Genomic DNA, 17,647 nt, shown 5'->3' on the forward strand with positions numbered 1-17,647 from the left:
CTTCCGGATGAAAGAATTGAGTGACTATCGCTGGCCCGAACTGAAATGATGACAAAAACTTGTTTCGCGTTGCGCCATCAGTTGTACGTAATTGTTTTAAAATGTGTTTGAAAAAAAAAACCCAGCGGAACTTCTAGGTGAGGAGGATAAATAGCGTGCATGTTGTAAATAGTTGTACAGAGAAGTACAAAGGGTTGAACCAAGCCGTCAACGTATCGATTTAACTACGCCCCAATGACGGTGTTAGCTTGGGGTTGTTTGATTAATTGTGTCAACGGCACGGTGCGCCTTGCTAAAATCAACAGGTGGTGAGTTTGCAAAGCAAGTTAGCAGCGATGCCTCAAGCGTGTGGCTATATATTTTAATGAAATACAAGACTATAATACCGACTAAAGCTATGCGCGCCCATCTGACAAGGCACCTGCTAAATGATCATGTCCGCCGTCAGCGAATTCACAAAACGGCCTCCCGTAGCAGTGAAAAGACACAATATACTGTGGCATCTGCTTAGAAGATGACACGATGACAAGCGCTGGTTAATCAATAACCTTTGCTATTCTAAAAGTTAACGGTTAATGTTGCTAAAGCAAGCATTCAACTAGCGTTTCTCTCAACCGTCCGCCTTGCTCCAACAGACTTGGCCCGCACTCCTCCTTCCACTGGCCCCGCCACCGACTAACTCATCCAGTCACAAATCACAGACACCTCCAGGCTCTCACTGACAGTTGGATGTTCTGAAACTTTTGCAGCAGTCCCTGTAACACAACTGCAATACATTACTGAAAAACATTCCCTTCTCCTGTAATTTTTAAAAATAATATGCTTTTATCTTATACTGTGGTGAGTAGCTGTTGCGTTATGGTCCTGACCGGTATCTGAATGTGATTGGATGAGTGAGTCGGGGGTAGGGTCTGTGCAACAGAGGATGAGGGCAAGGAGCCGGGAGAGCAAGTCAGCTGGCTTGTGTTTGGAGGCACGCACACCGAGTTGATGACTGAAAAAAACATATATTAATGAAATGATCAATTAGTTGAAGTCGCCTCGACTGTCATCACCATCGCGTCGACTACAAAAAAAAAAAAAAAAATCTGATCCTTGCAAAGAAGCATCGCAGGGGTAATTTTTCCCCATGGACTAATGTTACTGTTGGCAATGATGGTAAAGCCAGTAGGAAAGAGTCCGTACAAAACAGTTAGTGTCCAAAGTTTGAAATTATTTCACTCCTAAAAACAGAAGAAAGGGCTATGTGTCGGAGACAAAAATGGACAAAAATAGCGCATACACCCTTACATGCACGTTTTTTCGTTTAATAAAACAAAATCACGTTTGATCCAATTACTTGATTCGTTAATGAGATAAACGGTTGAATAATTGGTTTTAAAGAGCCTTTATCATGCAATATTCACTTTTTCCAGTTATGTTTTCTTCCATTCACCCATCTCTGAGCACTCCTGCTCTCTAAGCACCAGCTCCACCGTGTCCAAGAAAAGTATTGTGTCCTCAATCTTAAAAGTGTAAGATTGAATGAGCCGCCCCTGTACCGTCCCTGCTATGAGCGGCCATCTTGGCCGAGGCCCTGGCCTCCCCTGCTGGAGCTCAGCTGCTTTGAAATTGTTGTAAGGCCACCTCCGCGCACTCGCCCGCACATGCATGTCCGATGAAGGTGGGCTCCAAGCAGCCTTCCCGACCGAGACGCTGGCCTCCCCGGATGGAGCGCCGCTCTTTACAATTTTTTTCTTAGTCCACCTCCAGGCAGGACACCCAACAAGCGTATCCGTGAAAGAAGCGCTAAGAGCCGCCTCCCTGGCTGAGGCGCCGGCCTCCCCGGCGAAAGACCATCCAGCAGCTGCATGTCTATGATCGTTATTTCTCAGAGGACTGCCTTGTGAACCTTGGCCTGTACAAAAAGTGGATTGGCCAGGAGATTAAACCTTAAAACTGGCGCAATTACCACAATCAAACTGGCTGGAGTGGCCAGAGATCTTAGTAAATTAACCCGCTAGCTAAATGATAACATAATATTAGCATTAATACACAAATGTTAGCTTTGTTGTCAATTACGACAGGTCAGGCATTTTGTTACACACATTACCATGTGCATGGGTGAATAGTACATTAAAGCTGTATAAAGATTGCCACTTGACTCTGGATCAAGGACGTAAGGCTCCACAATATGCTCTTTCAGCTTTATTACTATTTGACTTTGTTGTGGGTGATGCACGTAGCAACTGGCTTAAAGCAGCACTGGGCAAGAATTCGACCTTAATAAACAAATGTCACAACTCTCTTGATGAAACATTGACTTACAAGTAGTTGAATGGGACTTTGTCATGCCCGGGGGGGGGGGGGGGGGGGTCTGTATCATTTTTTACTGGAACTAGGCAACTTTGAGGAGGATGGGATCAAACCTGGCACATACAAAAAAAAAAAATACAAATGTCCCGAATTGCTTTACGGCATACTCACTTCCTCCTTTCGCTATAAGGACGGAAGTCGATTCGAACGGCTACGCGCTATTACTGGTGTCATGGCAGAAGCACCAATACAAACAAAGAAACAAAAGTATTGTTTGAACAAAATTAGATTCATTACCTCATCGCTTTTCATCTTTCACACAGCCACTGGAAATAGAAATGCAATTCAGTCCAACTTGCAGGCCAGCGAGAGCTCAGGATTTCACGACACTACGCGCTGGCACGCATGGGAAATGTGGTTGACTTTTGTCAAAACACTACCGCTTTTGACCACATGGCGCCGCAATAACCAACAAAAACTGACACAAGACACAGTGTTGCTTTAAAATAGCATGATATAGGCCATTTAAAGAGATTGCATAGCTGCAACATTAGAGAGACGTTCACAAAGACTGCCTGGTGGCACAGTAGCCACTTCTAATGCGAATTATCGGGTTTGTGGAAGGTTCCTCGCAGGTATGTAAAATGTTTGGTTGGGTTGTGTTTGATTAATTTAGCAAAACATAACGGCTAGTTGTTATAGCACACCATCCATTTTGGCGTCAAAAGAGCACGCCTGTGCCATTAATCCGAGTAACAGTAAATTCATCCAGTCCTTCAATGATCATGATAACTATGTCTGAATTTCCATCATGTCTATTTTTAAATCAATTTGATGGTTGAAATGTTAATTACTGCCGACGTTCCATCTACCTTCAAAAACAATTTACCTCGCGTAACAACTTTCTTTCGACTGACTCTTTTAAACTGTGGCGAAAGAGAAGGCTAAAATCATCACTCGGGCCAATCTCAATCTCAATCTCTCCGCCTTGGAAGAGTTTTACTGTTGGTTCCATTGGTGGAAGATGAGGCTTTTACTGCCCAGAAGTACGTATGACGTCATAATGGAATGTCCTGAGTCTCTCTCTGCTATTGTGGCTAAACGGAACCAGAGTCACTTGTAGTCTTTGTGTTGCAGTGAATGGCTGAAGTACCTGACTTGAGTCCAAGCGATTGGACCTTGTGGATGCCGAACTGACTGGCCTGTGGAACCTGTATGGGACTGCGGGTGGATCAAGGTCTACTGGACCTCTCACAATGGCGATATTTGGGAGCTATCCAGTGAGTTAGAGGCCTACTGAAGCCCAGGCAGTTTTTTCTGAACAGTTTGTACTGAAGTGCCTGCCCTGGATCCACAGTTTTCTGTTTCACCAGTTTCTACTATACTCGACACACAGACAGAACTGCGTAAGGATACTCTTTCTCCATCAGTAAGCCATAAAAAAAAAAGGTGTTTTTTTTCTTGTTTTTTTTGCATTTTGCACTCTTGTCATAATCTTCAATCTTATTAACTATTAACATTGGACAATGAAATGCAGTTTTAATTTTCAACCACTCATGATCTAATTTTGTTGTGGCCAGTAGGGGTCAGCGTGCATTCAAATTTCTCAATTTGCTGCAGTCTTTCTTACCCTAACTTATTAAATTAAGTTCTTGTTTGCAGGTTTACCTCACTGCCCAGGTTATTTCAGAGATAATGCGTCATTGTCTCTGCTATAAACATTGCCCTTTTGTCTTTCTGGCTGCTTTCAACGAATAAGACATTGCAGAACTACAGTTTTAACTGTTTGCAGGAAGCTGCAACAGGTTCTATTTATTTTATTTTTTTATATTGTAAATATTAGAGTTTCAATTGCTAATGTCAGGGTTTGCTGGAGCGCAGTTTATATTTGTTTTTGGAGAAAATAAAACTTATTTCATGTTATTCATTCTGCTTCTATTACTTGCACACTCATTAAGTTTTAAGTGAATTTCTGGACTTTTGTTCCCTTTATAATCAGTGAAAGGTTGTTTAGATGAGCCCGCATTGCCAGGTGTAGCCTGAGGCTCACTCAATCTACGTGTCTCTGCAGGTCTCTTTGTGTTGCCTAATTATACAAATATGTTTTAATTTGGATAAACAATGTCCATACATTTTTCAGTAGATCATTTAATGGGGGGGGGGTTGTTACTTCAGGAAGTGATATGAAACACTTGAGACTTGTTCTTTTTTTTCTTTCTTTTTAAAGCTCTATTGTCTAGAGTTGGATTTGAGCCCTAAGATATTAGGACTCATTCTTTTACTTGTTTCACTGTTGGCAGCATTACCAATCAAAACATTGACTTTGGGGGAATAGTTTGCCTTAATGTGGAAGTCAACCCAAGCATTTTTTTTTCAATATGTTCTATGCAGGCCCACTAATTGAAACAAGGCATTCTGATTAATATTGCATTTCTGGAATATGAGTTAAGCAGCAAAATCTAGCCATCTCATGGGGGGCGGCCATTTTGTCACTTCTGCCGACTTGAAATGACATCACAGTTGCTCAGGTCTCAGATAATGACCAATCATGGCTCAGCTTCAGAAAACAAGTGAGCTGTGATTGGTCGTTACCTGAGCCCTGAGCAACTGCGATGGCGTTTCCAGTCGATACAAGTGACAAAATGGCCGTCCCCTGAGATGGCTAAAAACGGGTGGATTTTGCTCCTTAACTCATATGACACAACTGCAATAGTACTAATCAGAATTCCTTGTTTCAACTAGTCGGCCTGCATAGAACATTTAAAAAAAAAAAAAAATGTTTGGATACACATCCTTTTTAAAAAAAAACAGTATTTCACAACTACAGAAGACCAATATTTTAAATATAAAGAAATTAAATACATTTTAATATTGACTAGGATCATTTAAATTAAGAGTAAAAACTCTAGATCAGCCCTACAGCAGAATCTGTTTTGTCTTTTTGAAGAGAATGACAAAAAAAAAATAAATGACACTAAGTGGGTGTGCTGTGGAATTACAAGACGGACAGTCTGTGCCCTCTGGTAGGAATGCAAACGTTGAGTTGGAAAAGATTGAATGTTGGTGTCATGTTCATACTCATGCTGCTGCGACATCTCTGCACGGCCGAACGCTTCCACCTCACAGCTAGCAGCAAAGTTGCCTTGAGCTTATTTCATCTTTAGTCTACTCTGTCATTATCTTCTTCCACTTTCCATTTCAAGGAAAGTGTTAGTGTGCTTGCTCCAGCATGTTGCAGCAGGTATCAAAAATGGCCCGGAAGCAGATCGGTCCAATCTGGCCTTCTGACATTTCTCCAGGCGCGATTGGACAAGAGCCCACACATGGACACCTGTGAGTCACATATATCTAATTTCTTCATCTATTACTGCATCCGCCCATGGGACAAAAGGTTTTTAGTGCCTGGAATAATTATTAGGTAATCCAATAACTGTTCATTTGTTGTTCTGTTCCACTTCCTGGTCTCTTTTTGGAGTGTCAGGCCACAAGTTTCCCAAGGTTTAAACGGCGTCCTCGGTTGGCATCTCTGTTCCTCTGTGATTGGCTAATTCCACTCGGGCTTCATATAGTTGGGGATGCACTGGCAGACTTGGTGGCTGTAGTAAAAGCCAGATAGGCAGGCGCGTTTGGGGGTCCTGCATGGCAACCTGTAGCAACTAGGGGAAAGTGGAAGAGGAGAAAACATTCAATTAGTCACAAACTGGTTTCCCAAGGGGTGGAAAATTGTTGAAAAGCGTGTGGTAGGTTTTCATGTGAAATTCAAGGGAAATATTACGAATTGGAAAGTTTAAAAGGCAACTGTGGGTAAGGTAGTAATAGAAGTTACTGTAGGTTCCTGCATATATACAAAGGACAATTCCACCAAATGAACACTCAAAATAAACTTAAAATTGTCTTTTCCAACTATAAATCTCTTAACATCTCGGACAAGTTCATTTTTTACGCTATGTCATTGTCTGCTGAAGTTCCTCATTTGTGTAGCACGACTGAAAGTATAAGGAGTGAGTTTTTAAGCATGCAATTAGCAAATACATGAAAACTAGCCATGGGGCATTTATGCTACTAGCCTGCTCACAGTAAGCAGAGTAGAGTGGTGAAATGAAAACTTTTTCAAAAATAAACATGACACCAAAAAAAATAAATTAGGGAGCAGGACTCAACCACGCCATGGTTAAAGTATAAGACATTCAGAAAAATAAATGAGTGACATTACTTTTGCCCTTCCCATGGCCTGCAGAGGCTCTGAATTATGCAACTTTCTCTGGACCGTGTAACTCTGGGAATATTCCACATTTTTCATAGGGGTTGATGTGTTTGGGTCACAACTAAAGCATGATTTCAAGCTTACTTTTTTTTTTTTTTTTTTTAGAATAAGTTATTGCTTGGATAAGGAGTAATAAATGCATAAAAACTACATTTCTAGAGGGTTTATATTTCATATTTTTTCAGTGTTTACAGTAGTCAACATTTTTTTATTGTAATTATTAAATACAGATTGCACAGGTCAATATGCAGAACTTTTCTTAATAAAAAATGTATTTAACAATGAATTTGATTATGTATTTACAGAGTCTTTTTATTTCCTGTTACCACAAATCGCATGGATTCCGTGTAATTGCCCATGAACCATATTTTTTGTCATAAGCATCATCCATGCAAAACAGACTGCTCTCCTTTCCCACATGAAAGGGCATCATCGTTCCTTAAATGCACCATTTTTATTTTTATTTATTTTAAATCAGCCTTGTTACTCCAAAACTCCTGAGTTGGGGTACTCGCAAGTCAAGGTATAACTGTACCTGCATGAAATCATCTTGACTTAGTCAAGTTTCTGCTAAAATACATTTTCTAAGTTCCTCGTTAAGAGGCAGCCATCAATTTGATAAATTCCTGGTTTATTAACAAATTCCAATCAATTCCATTAAAAAAAATTGTAATTGACAAAATTCATAGGATTTTGCAACCCTAATCCCATGCATAATCGCAACTATAAACTCACGTTAAACAATTTTTGTCACAAATCCTTCTTTTTTTTTTTTTTTTTTTCTTGTTGTCCTTTCTTCTCTCACAAAACCCCTGAGAATGTCCACCGTGACAAATCACTTGCACATCTGAACTCTCCCTCATGGCTCAGCTCCCGTCCCCTTGTATGTTTTTCTTTCGGTCCTGTCACTCCATCCATCTCTGCGGCTGCCCGGCGGCCTGATGGCTGCTGTGCTCTGCTCACTGTCAGCAAAGCTCAGGCCTCTCGGGTCAGAGCCCTCTCGCGTGCGAGCTGTGGGAACTGCACCGCACATTCGCAGTGGTTGGGTGCTTGGGATGTCTCGTGTCCATAAAAGGAAACGGCGGAACAAAAGTACACGGGGAAGCTTTAGAGTGAGCAATGTTTGACGCCGATTTAGATTTTGCTTCTCGTCCGTGTGCCTCTTATTTACATATTTATGAAGGAAGAAATGATTGTGTTGCAAAGCAACACAACCATGTTTAGTGACAAGGTGATTACATGTCAATTAGATTTTTTTATGTAGGATCAATTCACAACAGTCTCAGCGCATGTAATATATGACACATGTCTACAATATTAAGACCAACTGAACCCCACATGGGCAAGAAACCGGACCGTGGTTGGGAACCACTTGCTTAGAAGGTTATAGCACCACAACAACATTAGCATTACGCTAGCAAACCGACAAACTAAGCTACGTGGCTGTTTAAAGGGGAATTCAAACCCAAGGTTTTCTTTATAATATGTTCTATGCAGCACCACAGCATTCTGATTAATGTTGCATTTGTGTAATATGAATCAAGCAGCAAAATTATTCCATTTTTATCCGTCTCAGGGGGCGGCCATTTTGCTTTGATGTGATATTACACAAACACGTTATTAGAATGCTGTGTTTAGACTAGTGTGGGCGCATTGAACATATTATTGTACAGATAGTTTTTGGGTTGACTTCTCCCCTTTATGTTTAATTGTAAGTTAAAACAGTAAACTTCAACTGGGTTTTTTGACCACTGTATTAAGATTACTAGATTGTACTAATTGTAGCAGAAATGAGTGCAGGATAGATTACTGACGAAGGTGGCAAAAGTACTCACATGTTGTACTTAAATTGAACTACAGATCATCATCATATTTACACATACTTGTTATACTTGTGTAAAAAACGAAAAACTGGCAAAAGTACTGATTCTGTTTTTGTACTGAAGTAAAACTATGAAAGTACATTTTCTGAAATGTACAAATGCATGAATTAATTTTAATTTTTTAACACAATTTTGATAACTTGACAAAAGGAAATTCACTTCTGAAACTAGTTTCCCTCTTATTAGCATTTTACTAATAATTGAGCGTCAGTTATTCATCATCCGTCTGCAGTATGGGTACCCTTCGGGGGGGGGGGTTATAGTACCCGTCTATAGGACCGGTCAGCCTCTAATTTTAAACGGGCTTCCGTCAGCGTTTCTAAACTATTAAAATGAATAAATCGTCATTGAATTTGAACAGAAAGAGTGACTTAACTGCCGATATTTGAACAGAAAGAGTGACTCACTGCGCCATGGAACCATGTTCACGGCCTGATCCATCACTGAAATCTGTCCCCCAAGCAACAACTGACAATTGTTCCTCGTAAGGACCCTTGAAGCCTCACCACAAAAAATAGACCAAAAATGGACTATAGACAAAAGACGAATTAAATAAAGGGCCTTCCGACTATGATTAGTCTGTCTTTTTTTTCCCCGCAAATCGTCAACAGTCAGCAAAACGGGCGTCCGTCATAGGCGGATAGACGGACCGGTCCGTCGCATTGACGGAATGCCCAGCTCTGCTTATTAGCTTACATAGTCCTTGTAATGAGAAAAAAAGGTTAGATGCCACATGTTGTTTAAAGATGGATAGTGTTGGCTCAATTCTTGCTATCAAAACAACATGTTCCCATAGCTTTACTAAGGTTTTGAGCTGAATAATAAAAACAATGCTGAATTAGCTAATGATAACAACTGAAAAAATACTCTTTCCACTGTATATGTTTTCATTTTAGACTGAGAATTTTTCAAAGACATAAAACGACACATTAGCCATGAGTCATTTTTGGAGCCGACAAAATCAAACGCTCTTAAATAAGTCAATGGGAGAGGCGCACTCTGCACCTCTGATTTATTTTCTTGCTCCCTGGTTCACAGTTCTTTCTTTTTTTTTTTTTTTTTTTTACATCTATCAAGGACTCAAGCTCTCAAACATGGTTGACTTTACCTCACTGAAAATTATAACTAAAAATGCAACTCCAACTAAACCGGCAGGTAAAAAAACTTGTTGAATAGGAAACGAGCTACAGTAAGCAGTGACTATTCTTTTTTTCTTTTTCTTAGGCTCACCTGCAGGTGTTTGGGTTGAACCTCTTGCCTTGCCGTAAACATGACTGGTGACTTTCTCTGCACTGACACAAGCAGGTGTCAGGGTTGAGGGGTTGATTCCCGGGACACTGGGCGGCACACACGCAGCCGCACAGCTCCTCGTTCCAGCGCTGGCCGACGGGGCACCACTTGCCCTCGCCCTGACCTTCGCACTGACATTCACCTACAGGAAAAAAAGCATGCTCAGGTACTGATCCATTACTGTACACACTTCAGCAATACTTTGAGAGCATCTGCCTATTTGCGGTTTGCTCTTCACAAATTTGACTATTTGTGTTTCTTTTTTTGTGAAACCATCTCCAGCTGAAAAGTCACAGATTTCCTTTTTATTTGGGAGGGGGGTCCTTCTGTAATACCCTAAGATGGTACTGAATCCCTGGCTCATAGGAAATTAGTAATTGATGTCAAGGAAGTATGTTGAATAGATGCATATCAACTGAGGGACTAAAATATTTGTATGTTTGGGAGAAGTTAACTTTAGCCTGAGTTGTGAGTAGAAGTTACTGAGAGCTGCATGTATGTTTCCGCTACATTTGTACCTTGGGTTTTTTTTTTTTCTCCCAAATCATCTTTCAGTCATCTAGCTTTAATGGTAATGTAAGATGAATTTGAAGTGTTCTGTATTAATATTTTGTCGTTTGTATACAGTCTGTTACCTGTAGTAGTACGCAGGCACTGCTTAAGTACCGTCCAGTTGGATGTAACTTTTAAGTTCAATACATTGGTATTTAATCATTAAGAACTGTTTTTTTTTTTTTCTCAACATTTACTCAGATTTTTATTGACCTTACCTTTTGTGTGCAATGCATTTTATTTGTATCATTATGTAGGTACAATTTTTTTAGATGCTGTATTTAAGCGCAGTGTTAAATGCTCAACCTGTGCGTAATGTTACAGTAGCTTACTGTAATATTTATTATACTTTTTGAGAATAAAAACTGTTGATTTTGATGAACACTTAGGCCTATTAAACTACTGTATTATGTAGCATACCATCGCTGTCCTGTGAAAAACACGTTCCATGTCCAATTTTGTCTTTTTTTTGGGGGGGGGTTAAATTTTCACATTAATGGGATGTCTTTAATGGGGAAACCCCATTAACATAAAAAAAAAAAAAAAATGGAAATCATTGTTTTGCACAGGACGGCGATAATCTGTACCGTTGGTCAAGATGGCGGTACTTGAAGAGCAAAGTCTTTTTTTGTGTCCCTTTGTGGACAATGTTTGAGAAGCACTGCTATACACAATCCTAAATATTTTTAGGGGGAGGATCAATTCCTCGTGTATTCTTCACTGTTGGAGGCGGGGCTCAGTCCACATTTTCTGTATCCGCGTGTATTTCTGTCGACAAATCTGGAGACAACCCTTACATGTGTTGTGGTCCAGTTTCCAGCCCGGACCGCAGCTGGCCTCAGTGAGCCCGTTTCGACAGACGCATTCGCAGCTGGGCTCCTTCAGAACCCTGTTGGGTCCGCAGAGAGCCAGCAGCCCTGAGTCCAAAGCCTCTGGAAGCCACAGAGATAAAGAGAAGTGGTTGGAATAGCACCAGCGGTTAGTTGCAAAATCCAGGCCTTGCTAAGTAAATACAACCGAGCTGCAGTAGGCCTGCGCTTTATTTCTTTGCACAAACGTCAAGAGACAACTATTTCGCGGAAGATGACATTTCTAATGACACATTATGCAACATGTTTCAAAAAGGCGGCATTGGACACATTGAGCTCAAGCGCATGTATCTGCTTAAACATTAGGAAATGTGCTTACAATTTGCTGTGAACACATTCACTGCCAGACGTTTTAGAGCGTTTATTAAGACCCTCCCAATATTTTGCTCTGTAACAATGTAAGCACCAAAGCAACCCAAAAAGTTGACTTTCTTCTTGAATGAGTTACTAAGCATAACACATACATATAATACAATACAGTAAAAATGTTGACACAGGCGGTGGGTATTTGACTAATCAATGTGAGAGCCTCTTTGAATGTTCTGAACTTGGCAGCACACTCTCCCACTGGTTTAGCGATCCTGGGCTTGAATCTCGGCGTCAGTCTTCAGTCTCTGGAGTTTGTAATTTCTCCCTTGTGCTTGCGAGGGGTTTCTCCAAGTACTCCAGCATCCTCCCATGTTTTTTTTTCCACAAAGCGAAAAAAGGAGCATTTACTTTGTCAGAGACCTGCGCCAGGCTCTACCATGTGACTGTGTTTCACCAATCAAACGTAGCCGTATGGCCGTATAGCCCTGCAGTCTCGTCACGTGATCATATTCAATTTCAGCTGCGGGAGTTGATGTCGCTCAAAACACACGCACACATGCACACACACAGTTTATACGAGTTCATGGGCTACCTTGTTTAAAAAAAAAAATGTACAGGGGCTGACATTTTGTGCTACTTATGCTTAATTTATTTCTTTTATTTATACTATTATACTTTTATTATTTAATAAAGTCCTTGAATTTACCTTAGGATTATTTTAAGATATTGTTTAATTGTAATTCATTTTATTGATTGGATGGACTTTAATTTACCTGAAGATAAATTATTTTGTATTTTCGTCTGATTGAATGGTTGTTTTTAAAAAAAAAAAAAATAAATGAGACGTTGCTGCAGTTACTCAGTACTTAAGTAGTTTTTTTTCACCAAGTACTTTTTTTTACTTTTACTCAAGTAATTATTTGGATGACTACTTTTTACTGCTACTTGAGTTATATTATTCTGAAGTAACAGTACTTTTACTTGAGTACGGGGAGAAGACAAAGGCAAACTGCTAAGAATCGAACCCCAACGTCAGAACTGTAAGGCGGACATGCTAACCACTTGCACACTGTGCCACTCAATTCTAAACAATTGACAAGATTGTCTTGAAGGTCGATGTTGAGTAGAACGATTATGCACTTCAACAGTTTCACGCGGTTTGCATCTTGGGTGTATTATAATTCGGCGTAATATCACTTTATATCAGTTTCAATAATATAATTCCCACTGAACACTTATTGTACAGATATTACTTTAGCGTTAGACTTCATTTATTAATCTCAAGGCAGCTACACGCAACATCTTCATTGTCATTTTGTCTTGTTTAGATTAGATTTCAATTTCCGATTCCTCCTCAATGCTGCGCTTGGTATTTGTATTTATTTATTTGTATTTTTTTTCTACATTAGCTATTAATGTAAGTGTAGGGATGTGCCAATATTGCTGCTGTGACAGTTTAGTTTTCCTCACGGGATGAGTAAACCGTCTAGAATTGTTATGGCCATCTCGGAATGAAGAAAGACGAAAAAGTGTCTTACCTGTCTCTTTCTCGGAGTAGTTAATGGCATCTATTGGCACACACATGCAGTTGACGGGATCCCACAAGAAGGCCGAAGCACAGGGGACCGTGGGAGGAGAGCACCTACACAAAAACACACATGCACACACTTAGAATAAGGGCATAGACCACGGGCGTCAAACTTGACAAAACCATCCCACTAGGGCAGGGATGTCCAAACTTTTTCCTCCCAGGGCCGCAAAGTAGAAAAATAGAAGGAAGGAAGGAAGGGCTGGTTTTATTATTATTTTTAAACTTATTAAACAAGCTAAAACCAACCAATCAATCAAGCAATTACACATTGTTTATAATGGCGGTATTTTGAAAATCTGCGACATCAAGGCTTTCTGTCAAAGGCGATAAGGAAAATAGTTTAGAATTTGTTTTGTTTTGGGCTGGCCCACAACCCTGCATCCCACTCAAATAGAGTCACACTTCCGCTGAGCAGCAGCTGAATCCCATCTCCACATTCAGAACCAAACCGAGAGCAATATGTAGTAAGATGACCTTACTTGAGGATCATTAAAGTGAGAGCCAACCCAAAATGTTTCTTTACAATATGTTATTTACAGCCCCACTAGTCTAAACACAGCTTTCTTATTGATCTTGTGTTTGTGGGATATGAGTTAAGTAGTAAAATCCCCCCCCATTTTTGTCCATCTCAGAGGGCGGCCATTTTGTCACTTGCTGTTGGCTGAATATGACATCGTAGTTGCTCAGGGCTCAGGTAACAATCATGGCTCACCTGTTTTCTGAAGCTGAGCCTGTGATGTCATATTCAGTCAACAGCAACGGACAAAATGGCCGCCCTCTGAGATGGACAAAAATGCGTGGCTTTTACTGTTTAACTCATATTCCACAAACATGATATCAATCAGAATGCTTTGTTTAGACTAGTGGGGCTGCATAGAACATATTATTGTGAAGAAAATGTTGGGGTTGACTTCCACTTTAAAGTGTTATGTTCACAAATCGGACCTTGACACAAAGCAGAAAGTGAAGGAAACGATTTTTGTTTCTGAAACTCTAGTTTTTATTCCCAACACAAATTCTATTACTATTTTAGCTGTAAAATTGTTTGTGTCTTTGCATAGCTAGAAAAGCTTTAGTAACAGCAGTAGTAGTGGTGGTAGTTCCCATCACACATGTACCACACACCTTTTTTTTTTTTTTTTTTTTAAATAGCATTGCGGGTCATATGTTATTTCTACTCAATTATTATTTTTTTTGTATATGCCGTAAATGGCCCCCAGGCTGTAGTTTTGAGACCATTGTAGTGTAAGGGGGTAGGTAGTTGTAAATCCAGTTATGTTTTGTGTTAAGACTTTAATCATCTCTGACAGTGTGTGAAGCAGTGGACATGCACAGGCCAAGTCCTGACTTTTGATTGGATTTCACAACAGTTCCGTAGAATCCTATTGTAAATGTGATGCCTTAAAAAAAAAAAACATGCAAATGATAAAGTAAAGAAAATTGCATGTTTTTCTTTTGGGAGGTTGTTCTTAGTGTTCTGTAATATGATAGTTTATTCAATAGAAAGATGCTCCTAATGTATTTGTATTGAAAACCACTAACTTACTATTTATATGAATTAGACACACAGCACCATGACACCCGCCTGCTTCAATGTCACTCACAGGTGATCCGTTGCGGCTCGTCTGATGATGGAGTGAAGTGGCCGCTTGGGGAGGCACTCACACACCGTGTGATTGACAAAAGTTACCATGACTACGGAGCGCTCCATCCTGGGTGGCGATAGCTCCATCAACTGGGAGGACAGAAGAGGGTGAGAAGTTGTGCTTTGAGTCGGTGATTCCCAACCGCTGTGCGCGGGAAATGATCTCATTTCCCTTAATTGGTGAGCAAAATCATTTATTCACTTCAAGTAGTAGAGGTTTGTTCAGTGTTGCATGCTGCAATGCATCCTGGGAACCAAAGAATGGCAGAAGAGTACAGAAGTACAGGAACGACATCATTTTTTTTTTTCTTGATGAGAATCGTTGACAGTTTGTTTAAAGTGCAGTAATCCTCCCATCCTTGGTCTAGATTACTACTAGTAGCGTTTGTTTCTTTCAACTGCGTTTCGTACAACAGTGAGCTCTTTCGGAGGTATTCATTCTTATAGGCCTAGCAATTGTTGTAAACAAAAAGGTACAGACAAACATGGTCCCTCGGCCAGTTTGGACCATAATCAGTGCTTATTCATACCTAGGGGTTCAATTGTGAGAACTTTTTGGGGTGCGGCACAAAAAGGTCGCACCTTAGAGAACAAAAATGGACCCCCACAGTGCCGTTATTTAACAGGACCAGAACAACTAGACTCAGGGACAGCTTATTGCCATGCAACCTATAACTACACTGAAATGACAGTAATACTGTACAAACTAATATTATAGAATAAATATTTTAGATTACTGCTCTATAGATATATTTTTTTTACATTTCAAAATATTCCCGTCTCCACTGCTGCTTGTACAGTACATTCTAACGTTCTGTTGTGCGTCCCTGTTATTTATTCACTGCGATTTTTGTATTGTTTAGGATAGTTAATTTATTTTTCAGTTCTGATTTGTTTTGAATGTGATCATTTTCTATTTGTTATTTTGTACTTCTTTTAAAAATATATATATGTACTGTATGTACTGCATGACAATTTTGTTGTATCTGCACGATGAACACCAGTTGTGAAGTGAAGTTGGCGAACCATGTTTTGAGTAATACTAACTGCTAAAACTATTTTAAGCATACTTTCCTTAGTTTTCATGACCCAACCCACCCAGGTTCATAATTAGACCCATAGCAACGCGCTTAACAACGAAAATGCAAATGCTCGTCAATCTCCGGTAATCTTCGGCGAGTGACGTCATTTGAGGAGATCGAGTGATTGTCCCGTTTTTTGCCGTTGTTATCGCGTTATTCGGCGAAATGCCTCGGCGCTGTGTGGCGATGCATTGTTCGCTTTCAGGCCAATAGTTGTTTGAGTGGCCAAAAGATAACAATAGGGCACGTAAATGGACCAGTTTGTGTTACAGTCCAACTGGCTTCCACATTAACTGGCTCCCGATTCCAGCTGTGGCAGTTCGGGCAGCGCCGGTCCAGTAATTTTGTTTTTCCTGTCTGCAGATTCGTCACAAACAACATCGATACTTGTTCAATTCTGCAATAAACACTTGAAACCAAACATCTCGTTTACAACTCCAGACCGGCTGCAAGAAATTGTAAACGTAGTAAAAAATAAAAATATAAAGGTAAAGAGCGGCCTTTGAACCTGTGACACAAAGGCAGCAAAAAAAAAAAAAAAAAAAAGCAGCAGCGCACAATCGGAGCGAACACTCCACCCACTACACCATGAGCTGGTATGACTGTTGATGAATGAACATGCCGTTTTTTGTTTTGGCGGTGAGCTGTGAGATTTTACTAACAAAATATGAGGTGTATCAGAAATGTTCCAGGACTGGCGTCAAAACAATTCCAATCCAGAATACAAGTTTTCCCCTTGGAAGCGATCCCCCTGGAATCGAATGCACTTTCCCAGCATTCTCTGCCATGTCTTCAAGTGGACTCTTGACGTCCTTCATTTCTTGAAAACGGGTCCCCTTGAGGACCCCCTTGAGCTGGAAAAAAAAAATTCATATGGAGCCAGGTCAGGTTAGTAGGGATGTTGCTTCAACTCAGGGATGTTCTTCTCGGTCAGGAACTGTCAGATGCTCAGGTGCGTTGTCATGGTGAAGCAGCCATGAACGCAAGTGTCCAGTCGTTTCAAAATCCTCTTTGTGCCAGTACCTTTCAAAGTCTGCTAGTTTGAGGATTGGCTGTAAATTGCCACAGTGCCAGTAAACGGCCCCTGCGGCGCCATTAAAAGACAGAAACTGATCACGTGTTTCTCACTTGCGCTGCTCTCATCAAAGATGAACAGACTTTACGGTCGCCTGGGGCAGGCTAAAAAGCTTATCGCTTTCCAATCAAAACAATGCATGGCCAGACGTGGTGGCGGCCATGCTAGCAAGGGAGAGAGTCCCTTCAAACGGAAAGGAGCCATAAGCTTAGCTTTAGCGTAGCTTTTAGGGAGCAGATCATATGGACCTATTCATGTCTATGGCTGTTGTTTTTACTTAAGCGACTGGTGTACACGTCTCCCAAATATGCCATTTTTGTGTAGTACACTGGGGTTTTTTTTCTGGGTTTTTTGGGAAAGCCCTTATTTATGGCATCTAATTCCAATGGAGGTGAAACAAGCGCTAACATCAAGGCTAATGAACGCAACCAGATGCACGTCACTTCATGCACCAAAAAAAGCTAACCATGGCTATACTTTGAACCTTTTCAGTGTCAAGCTTTTTTTTTCATGTAAATTTATAATACTGTTGTACTGTACTAGTGTGAGAATAATAATGTATATCATGATTCATGTGTTAGATTTTTTCATAATTACGCTTGTTAGCTTTGCATTTTTAGGCTAGAAAAAAAAAAAAAAAAAGTACAAAACAATACATTTTGTGCTGTATTGGGTGTTTTTATGCCAATGGAGATTCCACTGTTTGAGATACCAGTCCTGGAAAAGTTTTCTGACACTCCTCGCATGTGCCTTTGGCTCGAAAAAGGTTGGGAAACGTCGCTTGCATCAGAG

General features: G+C 40.4%; 2 protein-coding genes and 1 long non-coding RNA gene across 7 annotated transcripts in view; 2 read left to right on the plus strand and 1 right to left on the minus strand.

Moving 5' to 3' along the window:
• The window catches only part of LOC147153650 (uncharacterized), a 22,865-nt gene extending 18,647 nt beyond the window's left edge, over positions 1-4,218 (plus strand). The window contains exon 10 of the mRNA XM_086033821.1: positions 3,433-4,218. Within this exon, the coding sequence (XP_085889947.1) occupies positions 3,433-3,443 (11 nt within the window). The 3' untranslated portion in view covers positions 3,444-4,218. The remainder of the gene's footprint in view (positions 1-3,432) is intronic.
• The window catches only part of LOC147153651 (vascular endothelial growth factor C-like), a 27,296-nt gene continuing 10,815 nt past the window's right edge, over positions 1,167-17,647 (minus strand). For 4 of the 5 annotated variants that reach the window (XM_086033848.1, XM_086033863.1, XM_086033855.1 and 1 more), the window contains 5 exons: positions 14,658-14,788; positions 13,001-13,104; positions 11,082-11,216; positions 9,673-9,874; positions 1,167-5,951 (listed from right to left, as the gene is read on the minus strand). In XM_086033848.1, coding sequence (XP_085889974.1) covers positions 5,840-5,951; positions 9,673-9,874; positions 11,082-11,216; positions 13,001-13,104; positions 14,658-14,788 — 684 coding nt within the window. In that variant the 3' untranslated portion in view covers positions 1,167-5,839. The remainder of the gene's footprint in view (positions 5,952-9,672; positions 9,875-11,081; positions 11,217-13,000; positions 13,105-14,657; positions 14,789-17,647) is intronic. The other variant, XR_015087183.1, reaches the window with a different exon arrangement.
• The window catches only part of LOC147153652 (uncharacterized), a 16,359-nt gene continuing 8,389 nt past the window's right edge, over positions 9,678-17,647 (plus strand). The window contains exons 1-2 of the long non-coding RNA XR_015087190.1: positions 9,678-9,898; positions 14,660-14,806. This is a non-coding gene — a long non-coding RNA (uncharacterized LOC147153652). The remainder of the gene's footprint in view (positions 9,899-14,659; positions 14,807-17,647) is intronic.

The sequence above is a fragment of the Filicampus tigris genome, chromosome 1, assembly GCF_054856515.1.
Source record: "Filicampus tigris isolate MCC_2025a chromosome 1, RoL_Ftig_1.0, whole genome shotgun sequence".
Lineage (NCBI taxonomy): Eukaryota > Metazoa > Chordata > Actinopteri > Syngnathiformes > Syngnathidae > Filicampus > Filicampus tigris.